The sequence below is a fragment of the Tyto alba genome, unplaced genomic scaffold, assembly GCF_018691265.1.
Source record: "Tyto alba isolate M040663 unplaced genomic scaffold, T.alba_DEE_v4.0 Super-Scaffold_17, whole genome shotgun sequence".
Classification (NCBI taxonomy): Eukaryota; Metazoa; Chordata; class Aves; order Strigiformes; family Tytonidae; genus Tyto; species Tyto alba.
Genome location: NW_024881279.1, coordinates 21,531,957 through 21,545,334, shown reverse-complemented (window position 1 = coordinate 21,545,334; position 13,378 = coordinate 21,531,957). Strand labels below are relative to the sequence as shown.

Below are 13,378 nucleotides of genomic sequence, written 5' to 3'. Positions count from 1 at the left end.
TCCTTCGGGGGCTGCCCCCCACCCTCCCCACTCACGCCCTCACGCTCCTTCTCTCACCTTCTCAATAAGGGTCCTGCTCCCCACCATGACCTTCATTGCCACAGGGGGACCAGGCTTCCCTGAGACCCTCAACCCAGGGTTGTGTTGCTGAGGGAGCTCTTTAAAGTTCTTGGATGTATTCAGCTCTATCTGTTGTTTCTGCCTCTGGTCACAGGCAAGAGGAGATATTCACTATATCCACCATGGCCCAGGACTGGGCAGGGTGTGGGTTCTGGGGAGGTGCTGCCTAATTAGAGAAAACAGGCCAAAATGTTCATACTGATAAGGGAAATTGGGAGGCATGGCACTGGGGGTGGTTGGGTGAAATGTTGGGAACACAAAAACCTCCCCAGTGCTGCAGGGATGCTGGGGATGCAGCACCCCATCCCACTGCCTGTGCCCCGTGAGGAGGGGGATGCGGAGTGGGCTGAGGGGCAGGGGTGGCAGGGGGCCGTCGGGAAGGTTTCTCTCCTTCAGGGAACCTCTCCTTTCACGACCAGCCAACCCAGCTGCCTTTATCACAACGCTTTCCACAAGAGCCGCAGCGGGACTTGCAGTTAGTGCGACACCGCTGTTACCCAACCTTGCACGCAGAGGATGTCCGAGGCTGATATCTCACAACATCCTTCAGCTCTTCTCCACTCCTGATGGTAAGGCTGATAACCACTCCTTACCCTGTGAGGGTCCAGCTCCCTGGGGATCCTCTTGCTCCAACTCAGGCTGGTCCTTCCCTGGCCCAGTGATGTCCCCAAAGCTGCTGTGGAGGGGCTGGGAGCTGTGTGAGCCCCTAGTGTGGAAGGGCCACCCCGTACAATGCTCCCTGCATGCAGCTAGATGTGGAAAGACAGCTTCTCCTTATCACAGGCTTGATACTACAAAGCAGAAGCAGAACTCGGCACGAGCCTAGCACAGCTTTTGCCTTCCTCCCCCCTTTCCCCACCAGCTGCTCCGGCAAGGAGGGTGACATGTCCCTGGGGCTGGGGACAGCACGGGTGACTCCATGGACCACCCTGTGAGTGGGGTGCGGAGACAGGGTGCAGGGGGACCCTCAGGGTGTGCACGGAGCCTCTTGCCCTGCACTGTGGACCATGCCATCCCACTGGGCTCCCGTCTCTTAGAGGAAGCTGTTTGGCTGAACAGAAGCACTGCTGCTCACGGGAAGGTTGCTGAGGTCTGTGGTGTGAGCGGCTGGAAGGACAGAGCAAAGGGTAGTGCCGGGAGCACTGGTGGCAGCTGGTGTGCCATCGTTTCCATGTCGCCGTACTGGCGGGATTAGCACCAGTGAAGCACAATCCTGCATGGGGACACATCCTGGCTCACCGCTGTTTGACACCCTGCTGCACCTCTATAGACCCCTCACACCTCGCTCCTGGGAGCGGTGCTCCTCCCCGTGTGCCGGGAGGGCAGAGATAGGCTGCTGGGGAGGGAAACGCAGACTGAGGGTGGCAGGGACACCCTGGGACATCCCCAGAGTGGCAAGTCACAGTCCCACCTGGTGGCTTGGTGTGACCAAGAGCAGGGCCCACCTCCCACAGCCCACATCCCGATGGCTGCTGACAGGACGGTTTGGTGCAGAAAGCCGCCTCCACTGCTCCCTTCTCCCTCCACAGTCACCTAAGTGCCAGGACTGGGGCTCAGCTCCCCTGACATGGGGGATAACCCGGCTCGAGCACCTCTGCTGAGCCCCAGAACTTGGTTCCCAATGGGGACTGCCCCTTTTTGGAGCCCAGCCCAAACCAGGGCATCCCCCAGGCATGTCACCACCCCAGAGCCAGGCAGCTGGCAGGGGGCTGTGTCGGAGGGGAGCAGGGCGCAGCAGAGTGCTGGGACACTGGCAGGGCACTGGCATGTGTGCTGTGGCTGGGTTGTTTCCTGAGGGCTTCCTAGCAGCCCACCTTCTATAGTGCAGGTTTCAAAGCCTCTGCTTCATCTCCAGTCTCTGCCAACTTGCTGATGCAATCTATATTTAGATGCTACCCTCATTGGGCCAAGGCAGAGAGCCCTGTCATGTCCACAGTTTTGTACAGCAGGGAAGTCTTGCCTGCTCCCCAGAGGCAGATGTGCAGAACACTGTTCTCCAGAACACCGCCTGGACTAGGGGATTGGTCTTCATGAAGATGCTAGCAAGGGTTGAAGGAAGCAAAGATGAAAGTGAAGGTTGCATCCTTCCAGCACATTGGCTTGTGTGGTCCTTCCCCTTTCCAGTCAGCACCCATGACAACACTGTCCATCAAGGTCCATGTGTCCAGCTGACCATCCATCCATCCATCCATCCATCCATCCATCCATCCATCCATCCATCCATCCATCCATCCATCCATCCATCCATCCATCCATCCTTCCATCCATCCATCCATCCATCCATCCATCCATCCATCCATCCATCCATCCATCCATCCATCCATCCATCCATCCATCCATCCACCCCTTCCTCCCTCTCTCCCTCCCTCCCTATCCATCAGCCTCTGCTGCACCCTGGGGCAGCCTTTGCTCTATCTTCAGCCTTACCCACGCTGGGTCATGTTGGGGGGTGCGTACTGTGATAGTGGGAACATCACTTGGGAGCAGGACAAGGTAAGGGTCACTCAGGGCAAATGTCATGTTGGATAGCTGGAAATGTGGTGTTGGGACTGAGCCCGGAAGGTTTTGTGGGGCACGGCAGAGAGCTGAGTCCGTGGGAGGGCTTGGTGGAGGAGTGGGGAGGGGGAAGCTGGAGGTTGTTGGGCTGGGAAATCTGCTGGACCTCTCAAGTCAAGAGCCCTGCTGAAGGTGGTCCATGAGATGAGGGGCTGCTGGGGGACTCTCTGCTGGGCTCAGGGTTCCGGTGTGGGTTGCAAGGGTGAGAGCTGCCCAAGACCTATGAGCTCAGGACACCCAAAGCATGAGATCCCAGGGATGGGATCACAACCTCCCCAGCTGGGGGGCACTTTTGCCACTGGGGGCACCAGAGTGGGCCGTAGAATTGTGTGTGGGCAGGATGGGGGGCCCATACCACCTTCCCCCTGCCCCCCAATCCGTCAGGGTGCCGGCTGACATCACTGCCTCCAGGCTAATCTCTCGCCCAGCAGCAGTTTCCCGTTTCCTTTCCAATCTGTGCGCCGCGGGGCCGCTCCTCTCTGCTCGGGGCCAAGCAGGAAAAGCCGTCCAGCTGGGCTCTCGTGCGGGGCTGCAGCCCCCACGAGTGTAGCCCTTGCCCTGCTGGGCTGTGGGCCACCCACTCCCCCGAGCATCCTAGTGAGGGCAGCCGGGGGGCTCTGGTCCCCCCACACCCTGACTGCCCCCTCCCTCACTCAGGTGCTCAGGGACGCTGGCGCATGGCCCCCCCCTTCCTGTTTATGCTTCAGGAAACCCAGAAGTGGCACAACTTGCAGCAAGAAAACACCACCCCAGGGCTCCTGGCACCCCACAGGGTTTGGAGCAGGCCCCCTCCTCAGCCCCACAGGTTTCACCCTGCTCCCTGGTCGGGGTGATCCTGGGGGCCAGAAACTCTGCTACAGCCCAGTGCTGGATGTGGACCAGTGTCCCTGCCACCCCAGCGGCCCTTGTCCTCTTCATGCACTCGATGCCGCTGCCATCCTGGTGATTTTGGGCAGCATCCTGGGCTGAGATGTCACCCACCCTGGCACAGCCTTCCCCAGAGCAGGCTGGGGAGCGGGGACTCCCTGCTGGCCTCTGGGTGCTCAGGCAGCAGCTCCTCACACCTACTTAGGGCTGGCTAAAAATAGCCCTGCAGCAGAGCTGCAGCCCGGCTGCTGCAGAGAAACATCCAGGGAATGAGAAGAGATGAGGCTGTTTCCTGCAGCGCTGAGGCCATGTGGGGTGATCTTCACCCCAGCACCCTGTGGCTCGGGGTGCCAGTGGTCTCTGCCCCATCAGGGCAGCACCCAGGGTTGTTTCTCCTCTTTGCTCTGGCCACGGTTCCCTGACCAGCTCTCCCCTGATTGCTGCAAAGTGATGTTGGGGCAATTTGGGGCTAGGATGTGTCTTTTCACAGGTAAAATCCTCCTTGCTGTGAAGGCCTTCTATCTGTTGACACGGTGGGAGCAGCATGGGGAAGGAAGGGATTGTTCCCCTTGCTGTGAGGCCCCTGCCCGGCGAGGGGGGGAGCCTGCACATCTCCTGCCCTTGGGTTTTCTGCATTTTCCCTGCAGAAGTGGCTTCTTGCCCCTGCTCTGCTTGTGCAGCCAACCCAGCTGCAAACCGTGGGAGCTGGCTGCCCTGAACGCCAGGACCTCCCCTCCCCTCCCCTCCCCTCCCCAGCACTCTCTGCAGGGAGACACGTGTGGAGCAGCGCAGGGGACATGCGTGACCTAACGGGGTGGCTAAAGGGGGACAGCGAGCATCTGTGCCCAGGATGCTGGGGTGGGTGTCTGGATGAACCGGGGAGGAGAAGCACGAGGTGTGGGGGAAGTAAGCGCAGGGTAGCAGCACTCACAGCTCGGGGTGGGACCTCATTGGGTCGGGGTGATTGGAGACTGTGAGACTGGGCGGGTTGGGGGGCCCCAAAAACCACAGTGGCAGGTGGCTCTGGGCAAGATGCAAGCCCTAGGCGCTGCCAGAGGGTTGTTCCCCACCACTGCCTGGGCAGAGAGCAGCTGCTACGTTCTGGCTACATCCCCATGTCTTTACCTTGCTGGAACAGGTCTGGAGCTGAGCACCCAGCACCATCAGCAGTGACGGCCCTGTTTGCATGGGCCTTGCACGGATCAGGCTTAAACCCATCTGGGGCAGGAGCCCAGCAGCCGCAGGCAGCCTCGCAGTGTGGGGGCGAACGGGTGGATGGAAAATCCAGCCTTTGTCAGCATATTCCCCGGTGGTGTTTGTCTAGACTAACTTCCCGTTGTCCGGTGGAAGCTTCCCCGTGCCCACGCATGCCCACCCGCACGCACGTGGGTGTGCGGAGCCCAGCATCTGCCTGTCCTGCCCCGCCGCCGGCCACCTCGCTCCCTCCTGAGGGTCACCTGTGGGTGCTGGGACAGCAAGGATGGACTGGCCCTCCTGTCCTACCCAGGACCTAACGCCTGGGCAGCCTCAGGGTGGGCTCGGTGCCAGCTTCCTCGCCGTCCCGTGCCAGCCCGAAGCTTTCTTGCACACACACCAACCCTTTATTGTTGTGCCAGAAACCACAGCAGCGGCAAACACCGAGAGAGTGGGGACAGAGGCTGCCCAAGACCCTGCTGCCAGGACAAGCCCCCTCAAAACACCACCTGGGGAAAGGGTCCCCAGAGCCAGTTGGGCTAGAGCCAGCCCACAGAGGTGAGCCTGATGCCCAGGAGAAGACCTGGGAGGGCTCCCTGAGATGGGGGTGGGGTGTCACAGAAAGCCTGGAGGGGTTTGGTGGGCTGGAGTGGGTCCAGCTTGATCACAGGTCTGGCAGAGCCAGACCTCAGGGCAGAGAGAATCCGTCCAAGCCCTGTGCTGCTGCAAAGCCTGGGCAGGACCCCCACAGACCCCCCACTTCTGGACCTTTGAGGGACACCCCTAGGTCTTACAGTGGCAAGGGGATATCATGGTACCAAGAAGGCTCCTACCCACCCCATGTAGGGTTCCCTCTCTCTTGCCCTTCCCAGCCTCTCCTTGGGGCACCCACTCCCACTGCCAGCCCTCCCTCCTGGGTGGGGACATCTCCATGGGCCAACATGGGTTCAGGGGGGACCAGGGTGCCCGTCCTCCCTCTTTCCAACACCCGTGCTGCAGATTCCTGTGGGACAGTGCTCTGCTGCCTGGGTAGGGGGGGTCTATGACAAAGGAGTTGGAGAGCAGATGTGACTGTTGGGGCACAGGGGGCCAAATTCCCACCCGTGCCCCCTGGCTGCCAAGCCTCTGTCACGAGGGGTTCCCCCCGCGAAAGGGCTGCGGTGGGGGCTCAGGCCTCATGGTCACTGGTGCTCAGGTGGTCCTCGGTCAGCCCCGTCTCATCGATGTTCTCCAGCGAGTCGGCGTGCTGCACTGAGAGCTCATCCAGGCTGACGCTGGGCAGCGTGTTCTGCTCCGGGTACACCCAGGGCTTGTACCCGGGGTCATGCTTGCGTTTCCACTCTGGGTACTTCAGCCCAGCCTTGTAGATCTTCTTCATCGCCTGTGGGCAGAAGAGGTCCAGCCCGTCATGGTCCCCAGTGGGGATGGAGCCACCCCAGTCTGTGGGCACAGCTACCAGCTCCCCCATTGCTTGCTTTTTGGGAGTGCTGGGAGGGGATGGGGTCTGGCTTGGACCACACAGACTCACCAGCATGCCCGGTGAACACCCTGTAAGCCTTGGGTCACTCAGCACCCATCCTGTGAGCTCTGAGTCACCCACCACCCATCCTGTGAGCCCTGGGTCACCCAGCACCCATCCTGCCCCTATCTAGGGGCATCCCACCACCGGCCACGCACCCTGCTTACCTTCGGTGCCACAAACTGGGAGACGCGGTTCACCACCCACTTTGGCAGCGACCCTGCAAGAGCCCAAAGCCCCGTCACTCAGCCAGTCTGGGCCAGCCCCGTGAGCCTGCAGCACCCCGTGTCAGGCTGAGCCCCTCTCTGGGCTGATGGTACATGCCCCATGCTGTGCTCTGGGAGGGGACCCCCTTCTTCCCTGGCTTGTCCCCACTTCCCAGTGCCCTTCGGACCTCCAGCTGATGGAGTCGCATGGTGGGTGAGCTCTGGGGATACAATGGGCCCCATCCCCGAGGAGGCATGCTGCACCCTCCCCTCCCGTTGGCACTCACCGCGAGGGTCCACCTGGGTGAGATAGTAGAGGACGCAGGCACCGGCACCGTTCGCCTTGATCAGGTAACCTGTCTGCAGGGACACGGCCCTCACAAAATCCTTCCGAGGTGGGTAATTCTGCAGAGAGATGCCGTGCACCTCAGAGCCTGCTTGAGCCGCTGCCCAGCCCTGCCTGCGCCTGCTGGCCCATGGGGCTAGCACCTCTGCCGGGGCTGGCGCCGGCCGGGGGCTCACCGGGTGTTTGACGCTGTAGTTGATGATCATGTAGTCATTGCCCAGGGGCAGCCAGGAGCGCAGGGTGACGAAATCCCGGTTCTTCAGGGGGCTTGGGCATTTCCCTGCGGACAGACCCTGTTACACCCCGACCCATTGTCCCCATAGTCCCACACCCACGCACGGGGCTGTGAAGTTGGGCGGGGGGGGAGGGTGGGGTGGGGCTTGAGGGTCCATAGGGGCTGGGGGGATGCTCACAGGAGTAGTATCCCACGTCAGCATTAACGGTTAGGCGCGCGATGTCGTAGGTCTCGATCACATTCGAGTCCCATTTCTTGCGGTAGTCGGTGTCATGCAGCACGTCGTAGAGTGTCTCGGCGGGGACATCCTTGCAGGAGATGCGAGTCTGTGGGGAGACGGGCTGTCAGGCAGGGGGGGCAGCACCCACCCCCGGAGCACGAAGCTGTGCCCATCTGGGGACGAGGACTTCGGGCTGCTTCTGGGTGCAGTGGCGTGTCCCCGTGCACTTGTACGAGTGCCACGGAGGATGTTTTGCACACATGGTGCAGGGCACGTCCCTGATTTGGGACAGCCCAGGCAGAGCCACCGGCCCTGCTGCCCCCATGCATCACAGTGCAAGGGCGGGAGGACAGCGGGGGTAGAAATACCCTCTGCCCTCAAACAGAGCTGCCTGGTGGTCCAGGCTCTGGTGCCTGGGTACCCTGAGACCAGCCTTGTCCCCTCACTCCATGTTTCTGCAGAGCGAGCAAAGGGATTGCTGCTGCCCTGGCACGATGCTCTCGGGCACAGGGTCCAGTCCAGGGAAGTTGGCAGGGCCCCAGCTGTAACCAGAGCCATGGAGCTGCCTGAATGCATCGGCAAGTGCATTATTGATGAAGCCGGCGGCCGCCCTGCTCCTCTCAATGCTGGGAGGAAGGAGATGTCATCTGTTCCTCATTAGAGGCCTTGCATCTTTGATGAGGTGTTCGGCAGTGCTGTGTAATTGGAGATGGCCCTCTGAATGTGGCAGGTCCCATCAATCTCGGGCAAGCTTTCCCCAGTGGCCTGGGTGATGGTTTCTGCCCGGTGTGCTGGACTCGTGCCCAGGACAGGCTTGGAGATGTGCTGTGCTCCCCAGGGCAGCGTGGAGGAGAGTGTGGGAGCACCCAGTCCCCTCCTCCTGCTCCCTGTCCCCAGTGACCCTCTCCCAGCTGGCTCTGGAGGTGCTGCTGTTGCAGGGTGAAGGATGCCTTCAGCCGGAGGTGGAGCACATGGTCCTCCTGGGCTCCTGGAAGCTCCAGTTATTGCAGTGGAACCATTGCAGCTTTGCACCCCCAAAATCCCCCACTAAAGCCTGTCTACAACCCTCTGCAGCCATGGATGAACGGAGGCCGTGCAACAGCCACACTGGGTGCATCAGACGGTCAGCTGGGACGGGGAAAATACAGACCCCAAAACCAGACCATCCAGAGTGACTTCAGGTGGAAAAAAATCCAAAGCTCCAACTGCTCACAGACTCTCCAGGTTACGCTTGTGTTAATAGAAAAACTGGGGCTCTTCCGACACCCAAGCCCCAGCAATCCTGAACAGACAGTGGCATACTCCATCCCACATTTTGGGAAGGGTCCCTGGGCAGTGCTAACCCCTGCACCTTGCCCACACCCTCTCCAGAGCAGAGGAAAAACCACATCAATGAGGTATTACTTGCAATGAACCAGGCTGGGGCGATGGTGCTCAGACCCTGCTGAGCCTGCTGGGGTCCCCTCTCCATGGGGCTCGGTGGTGGCAAAGGGGGATGTAACTGCATCCCCTCTGCTGGGCTGCGCTTGTTTGAACTTGGCTGGACTTCACGAGGGTCCTGCCAGCCCATCCCTCCAGCCTGTCCAGGTGTCACCGAGCAGTGGCCTTGTCTCCAGCACTTCAAATGCTTCAGTGCTGCCTGCAGACTTGCTGAGAGGACACTTGAGCCCATCACCCCAGTAACAGGGTGAGACCCAGCAACAGGGCCACCATCTGGACTCTACGGTGCTAACCACCATGCCACAAACCAAATGGTGAGCTAGTTTTCCACCCACCTCATCATCCACTGCTCCAGTCCAGATCCCACCAATGTGGCAACAAGAAGACTATGGGAATCCCTGTCAAAGGCTTTACTGAAGTCAAGGTACAGGGCTTTCACTGTTCTCCCCAAATCTACACAGCCAGTCCTCTCATTGCAGGAGGCAATCAGGCTGGTCAAATACGATTTGCCCCTGGTAGGTCCCTGCTGCTGTTACCACTGCCCTTGTCCTTCAGGACACGGCTTCCAGGATGATGCTCTCCATCACCTTCCCAGGGATGGAGGTGACAGAGCAGCTCATAGTGCCCTGGAACATCTTTCATGCCCTTCTGGGAGATGAATGTGACCTTTGGCTCTTCCCAGTTATGAGGGACCTCCCGCAGTCACCAGGACTTTTCAAAGAGACATTGGCCAGATGCCTCAGCACCCCTGGGTGCGTCCTGCCTGGTCCTGTGGACCTGTGCATGCCCAACTGGCTTACGTGCTCCCTGATCCAAGCCCACAAGCAATTGCCTGGCTCACGGCGACAAGGCGGCCTGTACTGCAGCTGCACCTCCGCAGAGAGCATCATTCCTCTTCCTCACCTCAGCCCTGAAGGGCCTCCATCCATGGCAGCATTGCAATCACTGTGTGCCCAGCTCCACCTCGTGTCTCCCCAGCTAATTATGCTGGTGGGCAGGCACCTGCCTGTTACTCTGTGCTCAGGAGATCGGTGCAGGAACCGCCTCCTCCAGCACCCCAGGTGCCTCCTCACCACCTCCCCATGCCTTCCCCGCTCTTCAGGTCATAGTAACTCTTCCCTTCCTAGTTGAAAGCTCTCTATCAGGTTGGCTGTCCTGTCGGTAAGATGTTCTGGCCCTACTTGCTTAGGTAGATCCCACCCCTGCCCTGCAGTCCTGCTCCTCAGTGGCCAGAAAAGCCAGAGCCCTGCCTGTGACACCAGCTGTGGAGCCAAGCACCGACCTGCAGGATGCTCCCCTGCAGCGTTTACCCCGTGATGGGGCTCCCACACCCCTTTCCCCTGGCACCCTGTAACCACTCTTGATGTACTTGGGGTCACCTGGCAGTGCCACTAGTGCCATGTAGGTGATCAACGAAGTCTGACAACCTGAGGGATAGCTGAACCTCACTAGTCCCTCTGCAGCATCCCAGATTTGGCCCCTGGCAAGCAACACACCTCCCAAGACAGCATATGCGAGCTCTTAAACTCTCTGGGATGCTCATCTAGGGCAGGATGCGAGATGATGTGCCCCAGGATGGTGTGGCTGGGGGGACAGGCACCACGAAGGCATCCTGCCAGCCTGTCTCATGCCCGGGGGCTCCTGTCAAGGCCATCTCCATAACGTAATCGATCCCAGGGCCTTCCCGCCTGTGGCTGGATCAAGGGCAGCCGCAATGTGAGCCCACGTGTGTGCATGCACGGCAGGACGCTGCAGCGGGCACCCCAGCAGGTCGAGAGGCTAAAGCCACGGGGCAGGCAGTGAGAGCCTGCAGAGCAGCTTGCCAGCTGGGGAAACACCTCTGGCATTCGGGGCAGAAGCACCCCCAGGCAGGCTGGACCAGGGTGCTGTGCACCCCAAGGATGTGCTAGCACCCCAGGGAGAAGCTGGGCACGCAGCTGGGCCAGGGAAGGGCTGGTGGTCCCGCAGCTATAGGCGTCTGCTTACCTTGATTTTCTGCACAGTGCAGCTTTCCTCCTGGCTCTGACTCCACACGGTCACGCCAGCCTTGTTATACCGACAGTGCCAGCCCTCCAGGCTCTCACACTGATCCCTGAAGGAGCTGAAGTCGGAGTCATCCGGGATATAAACCATCTCCCCTCCTCTGGACATGGGGCTGAGCTGCTGGACCCGGGGGCGCAGGCACTGGCTGCAGACAGGCTCTTTCTGCCTCACCTCCTGAGAAACCCAGCTCTGCCCTTGAGCTCTGCCTCACTGGCTGCCTGCTGCAGCTCACATCATCCTCCGAGCCCTGAGCCCGTGCCCCCGGAGCGGGCACCGGCCACCCAGGCGCACCGGGACGGGCAGAGACCTCCGGCCACCCCGACCACGCTGCGCTGCACTGAGCGGCGGGGAGGAAGGCTCCTTCCCTGCAGTTGCTATCGCAGCTGCTGGGAGCTCAGATGTCTTCCCCAGCTGGCTAGCCAGGATCACATTTCTCTCCGGCTGGCTGTCAGCTCCTCTATTATTCAGCAGGTAGCAGCGCGCAGGTGGCTCGGCTTTCAGGGTAGAGCCGCCCCTGGCCCCCCAAACCCCCCAGCCCTGCCGGCTCTGCTCTCCCCTTGCTGGCACGCTGGCAATCTCTGTGCCTGACTTTGCAGCACCGGCTCGATCAGCTGGTCACCTGCCAGGAGCCGCGGCCAGGCCTCCCCGCAGCGAGGCGGAAACGACGGGCTTCAGCATCGGCGGGATGCAGGCCAGCATGGGTCCTGGCGTGCCTGGGATGGGGCCGCGGGCCAGTGCTCAGGACCTTGGTTGTCAAGGTGTCTTGGATCTGTGGGGTTGGCTCCTGGAGTGGTGAAGGGAAAGAATTTGCAGTGGGGGAGGTTGCTTCTCACTGGGATCAAAGGGATCCCGGTGATGCTGGAGGGAAAGGACCCCTGGAGGCCTCTAGCCCACCCTTTTGCTTGGAGCAAAACCACCACTAGCACAGGATAAGGTCACTCCTGGCTTTACCCACTTGTGTCTTGAAGGATGGACTTGCCCCACCTCCCTAGTGGCATGTCCCACAGCTGCACAACCTCTCCAGGAAAAAAAATAATAATTCCTACTGTCCAACATGAAGCTGCTATTAATGTCCATTTTCCTTTGTTACACCTCATGCCCTACAGAGAGACATTAGCTCCGTCACCTTTGCATCTGCCCTCCAGGCAGCTGCATGATGCTGGTAGATCCCAACCCACTCATCTTGTAGCCCCAGGCCCCAGCCCTGCCAGCAGCATCTGCTTGTCCCTCTCCAGCTTCTCCACCTCTCCTTGAACTCGGGGGCCAGTCTGGGCAAACTATGCAGCTGGGGGTTCCCTGCTGTTGTGCAGAGGGGACAACCCCTTCTCCCAGGCTGCTGGCCACACTCCTCCTCATGTTGCAACAGATGCAGCTTGTCCCATTTGTTCAGATTCTCGTCCAGGATCTTGCCTAGGACCTTTTCACTGGGACCCTGCTTCACACATTGGTCCCCAGCCCGGGTGAAACCTGAGGTTATGTGGCCCGTCTTGTTGATATCCACAGGGTTTCTGTTGACCCGAATTTTGAGCTTCTTGGGGTTCACCTGGACATTTGCTGCACACCCATTCCCCCTAGTTCAGCCTCACCTGCAAGGCAAAGGTGCCCATGCCTCCTCGTCTGACCCTCTGATGAGGATGAGGAACGTGGTCCCAGTACTGACCCTGGGGTACCCTGCTTGAGACCAGCTGCCAGCGGTGCGTCAAGGTGTCCTGTGTTGAGTGAGTGGTGGAGCTTTTTGGTGGCAGGGGAGGGGGCTATCGGGGTGGCCCCCTGGGAGAAGCTTCTCGAAGCTCCCCCAGCTCCAAGTCAGCTCCACTTCTGTTTGGGAAATTGAGCCAATCAGCTGTGCCTCTGCGATAACGTATTTAAGAAGGGACGTGGTGACGGGCAGTGGGACTTGTGAGGAGGAGTTGCTGCAGCTGCATGAACACCAAGGTCAGTGGAGGAACGGAGGAAGAAAGGAGGGGGGAGGTGTGCCGGAGCAGAGACCCCCCTGTATCCTGTGGTGAGAAGGCAGGGCGGCCCCCCCCCGCCACCCATGAAAATCTACGGTGGAGCAGACACAGATTTATGGCCTGTGGCTTCTGCTTGATTGATCAAGGTGCTGTGCCCGAAGAAGGTCGGGGTCTTGTGGGAAAAGGTAGCCCCGCTGCTGTAATTCAGTGCTGGGAGGATTGCAGCACGCGGGGGAGTCCCACGCCGGAGCAGCTCAGGAAGGGCTGCAGCCGTGGGAGGGAATCCAGTCGGAGGAAGTTAGTGACCCATGACGGAGCAGTGTGGGGAACGCTGCGGCCCATGGGAGGAACTCATGTCGGAGAAAGTTTGTGGAGGACTGTCTGCTGTGAGAGGGGGACCGCGATGGAGCAGGAGGAACAAGTTCCGGACACTCCCCTCACCGAAGATGAAGGAAGTGGCAGCACTGCCTGCACCCCCCATTCCCTGCCCCTGCGCCGCTGGGGGAGGAGGTAGAGATATCGGGAGCAGAGCTGAGCCCGGGAAGAAGGGAGGGGTGGGGGGGAAGGTGTTCTCAAGATATGGAAATGCTTCTCACTGTCCTACTCTGTTATGTGTTGTTAGTGTCTGCAATAAATGTATGTTCTTTTTTTTCTTCCCCTAATGAGTCTGCCTTTTG

The 13,378-nt window shown here is 60.2% G+C and overlaps 1 protein-coding gene across 1 annotated transcript; it reads right to left on the bottom strand.

The window, feature by feature from the left end:
- Window positions 1-5,125: 5,125 nt before the first annotated feature.
- On the bottom strand, window positions 5,126-11,143 carry LOC104366256 (START domain-containing protein 10). The gene is made up of 6 exons (XM_033006556.2): window positions 10,690-11,143; window positions 7,222-7,369; window positions 6,985-7,088; window positions 6,750-6,867; window positions 6,424-6,476; window positions 5,126-6,118 (listed from the first exon to the last, which is right to left on the bottom strand). The coding sequence occupies exons 1-6, from the start codon at window positions 10,852-10,854 to the stop codon at window positions 5,906-5,908; spliced, it is 801 nt and encodes a 266-aa protein (XP_032862447.1). The 5' UTR covers window positions 10,855-11,143; the 3' UTR covers window positions 5,126-5,905.
- Between the last annotated feature and the right edge of the window lie 2,235 nt (window positions 11,144-13,378).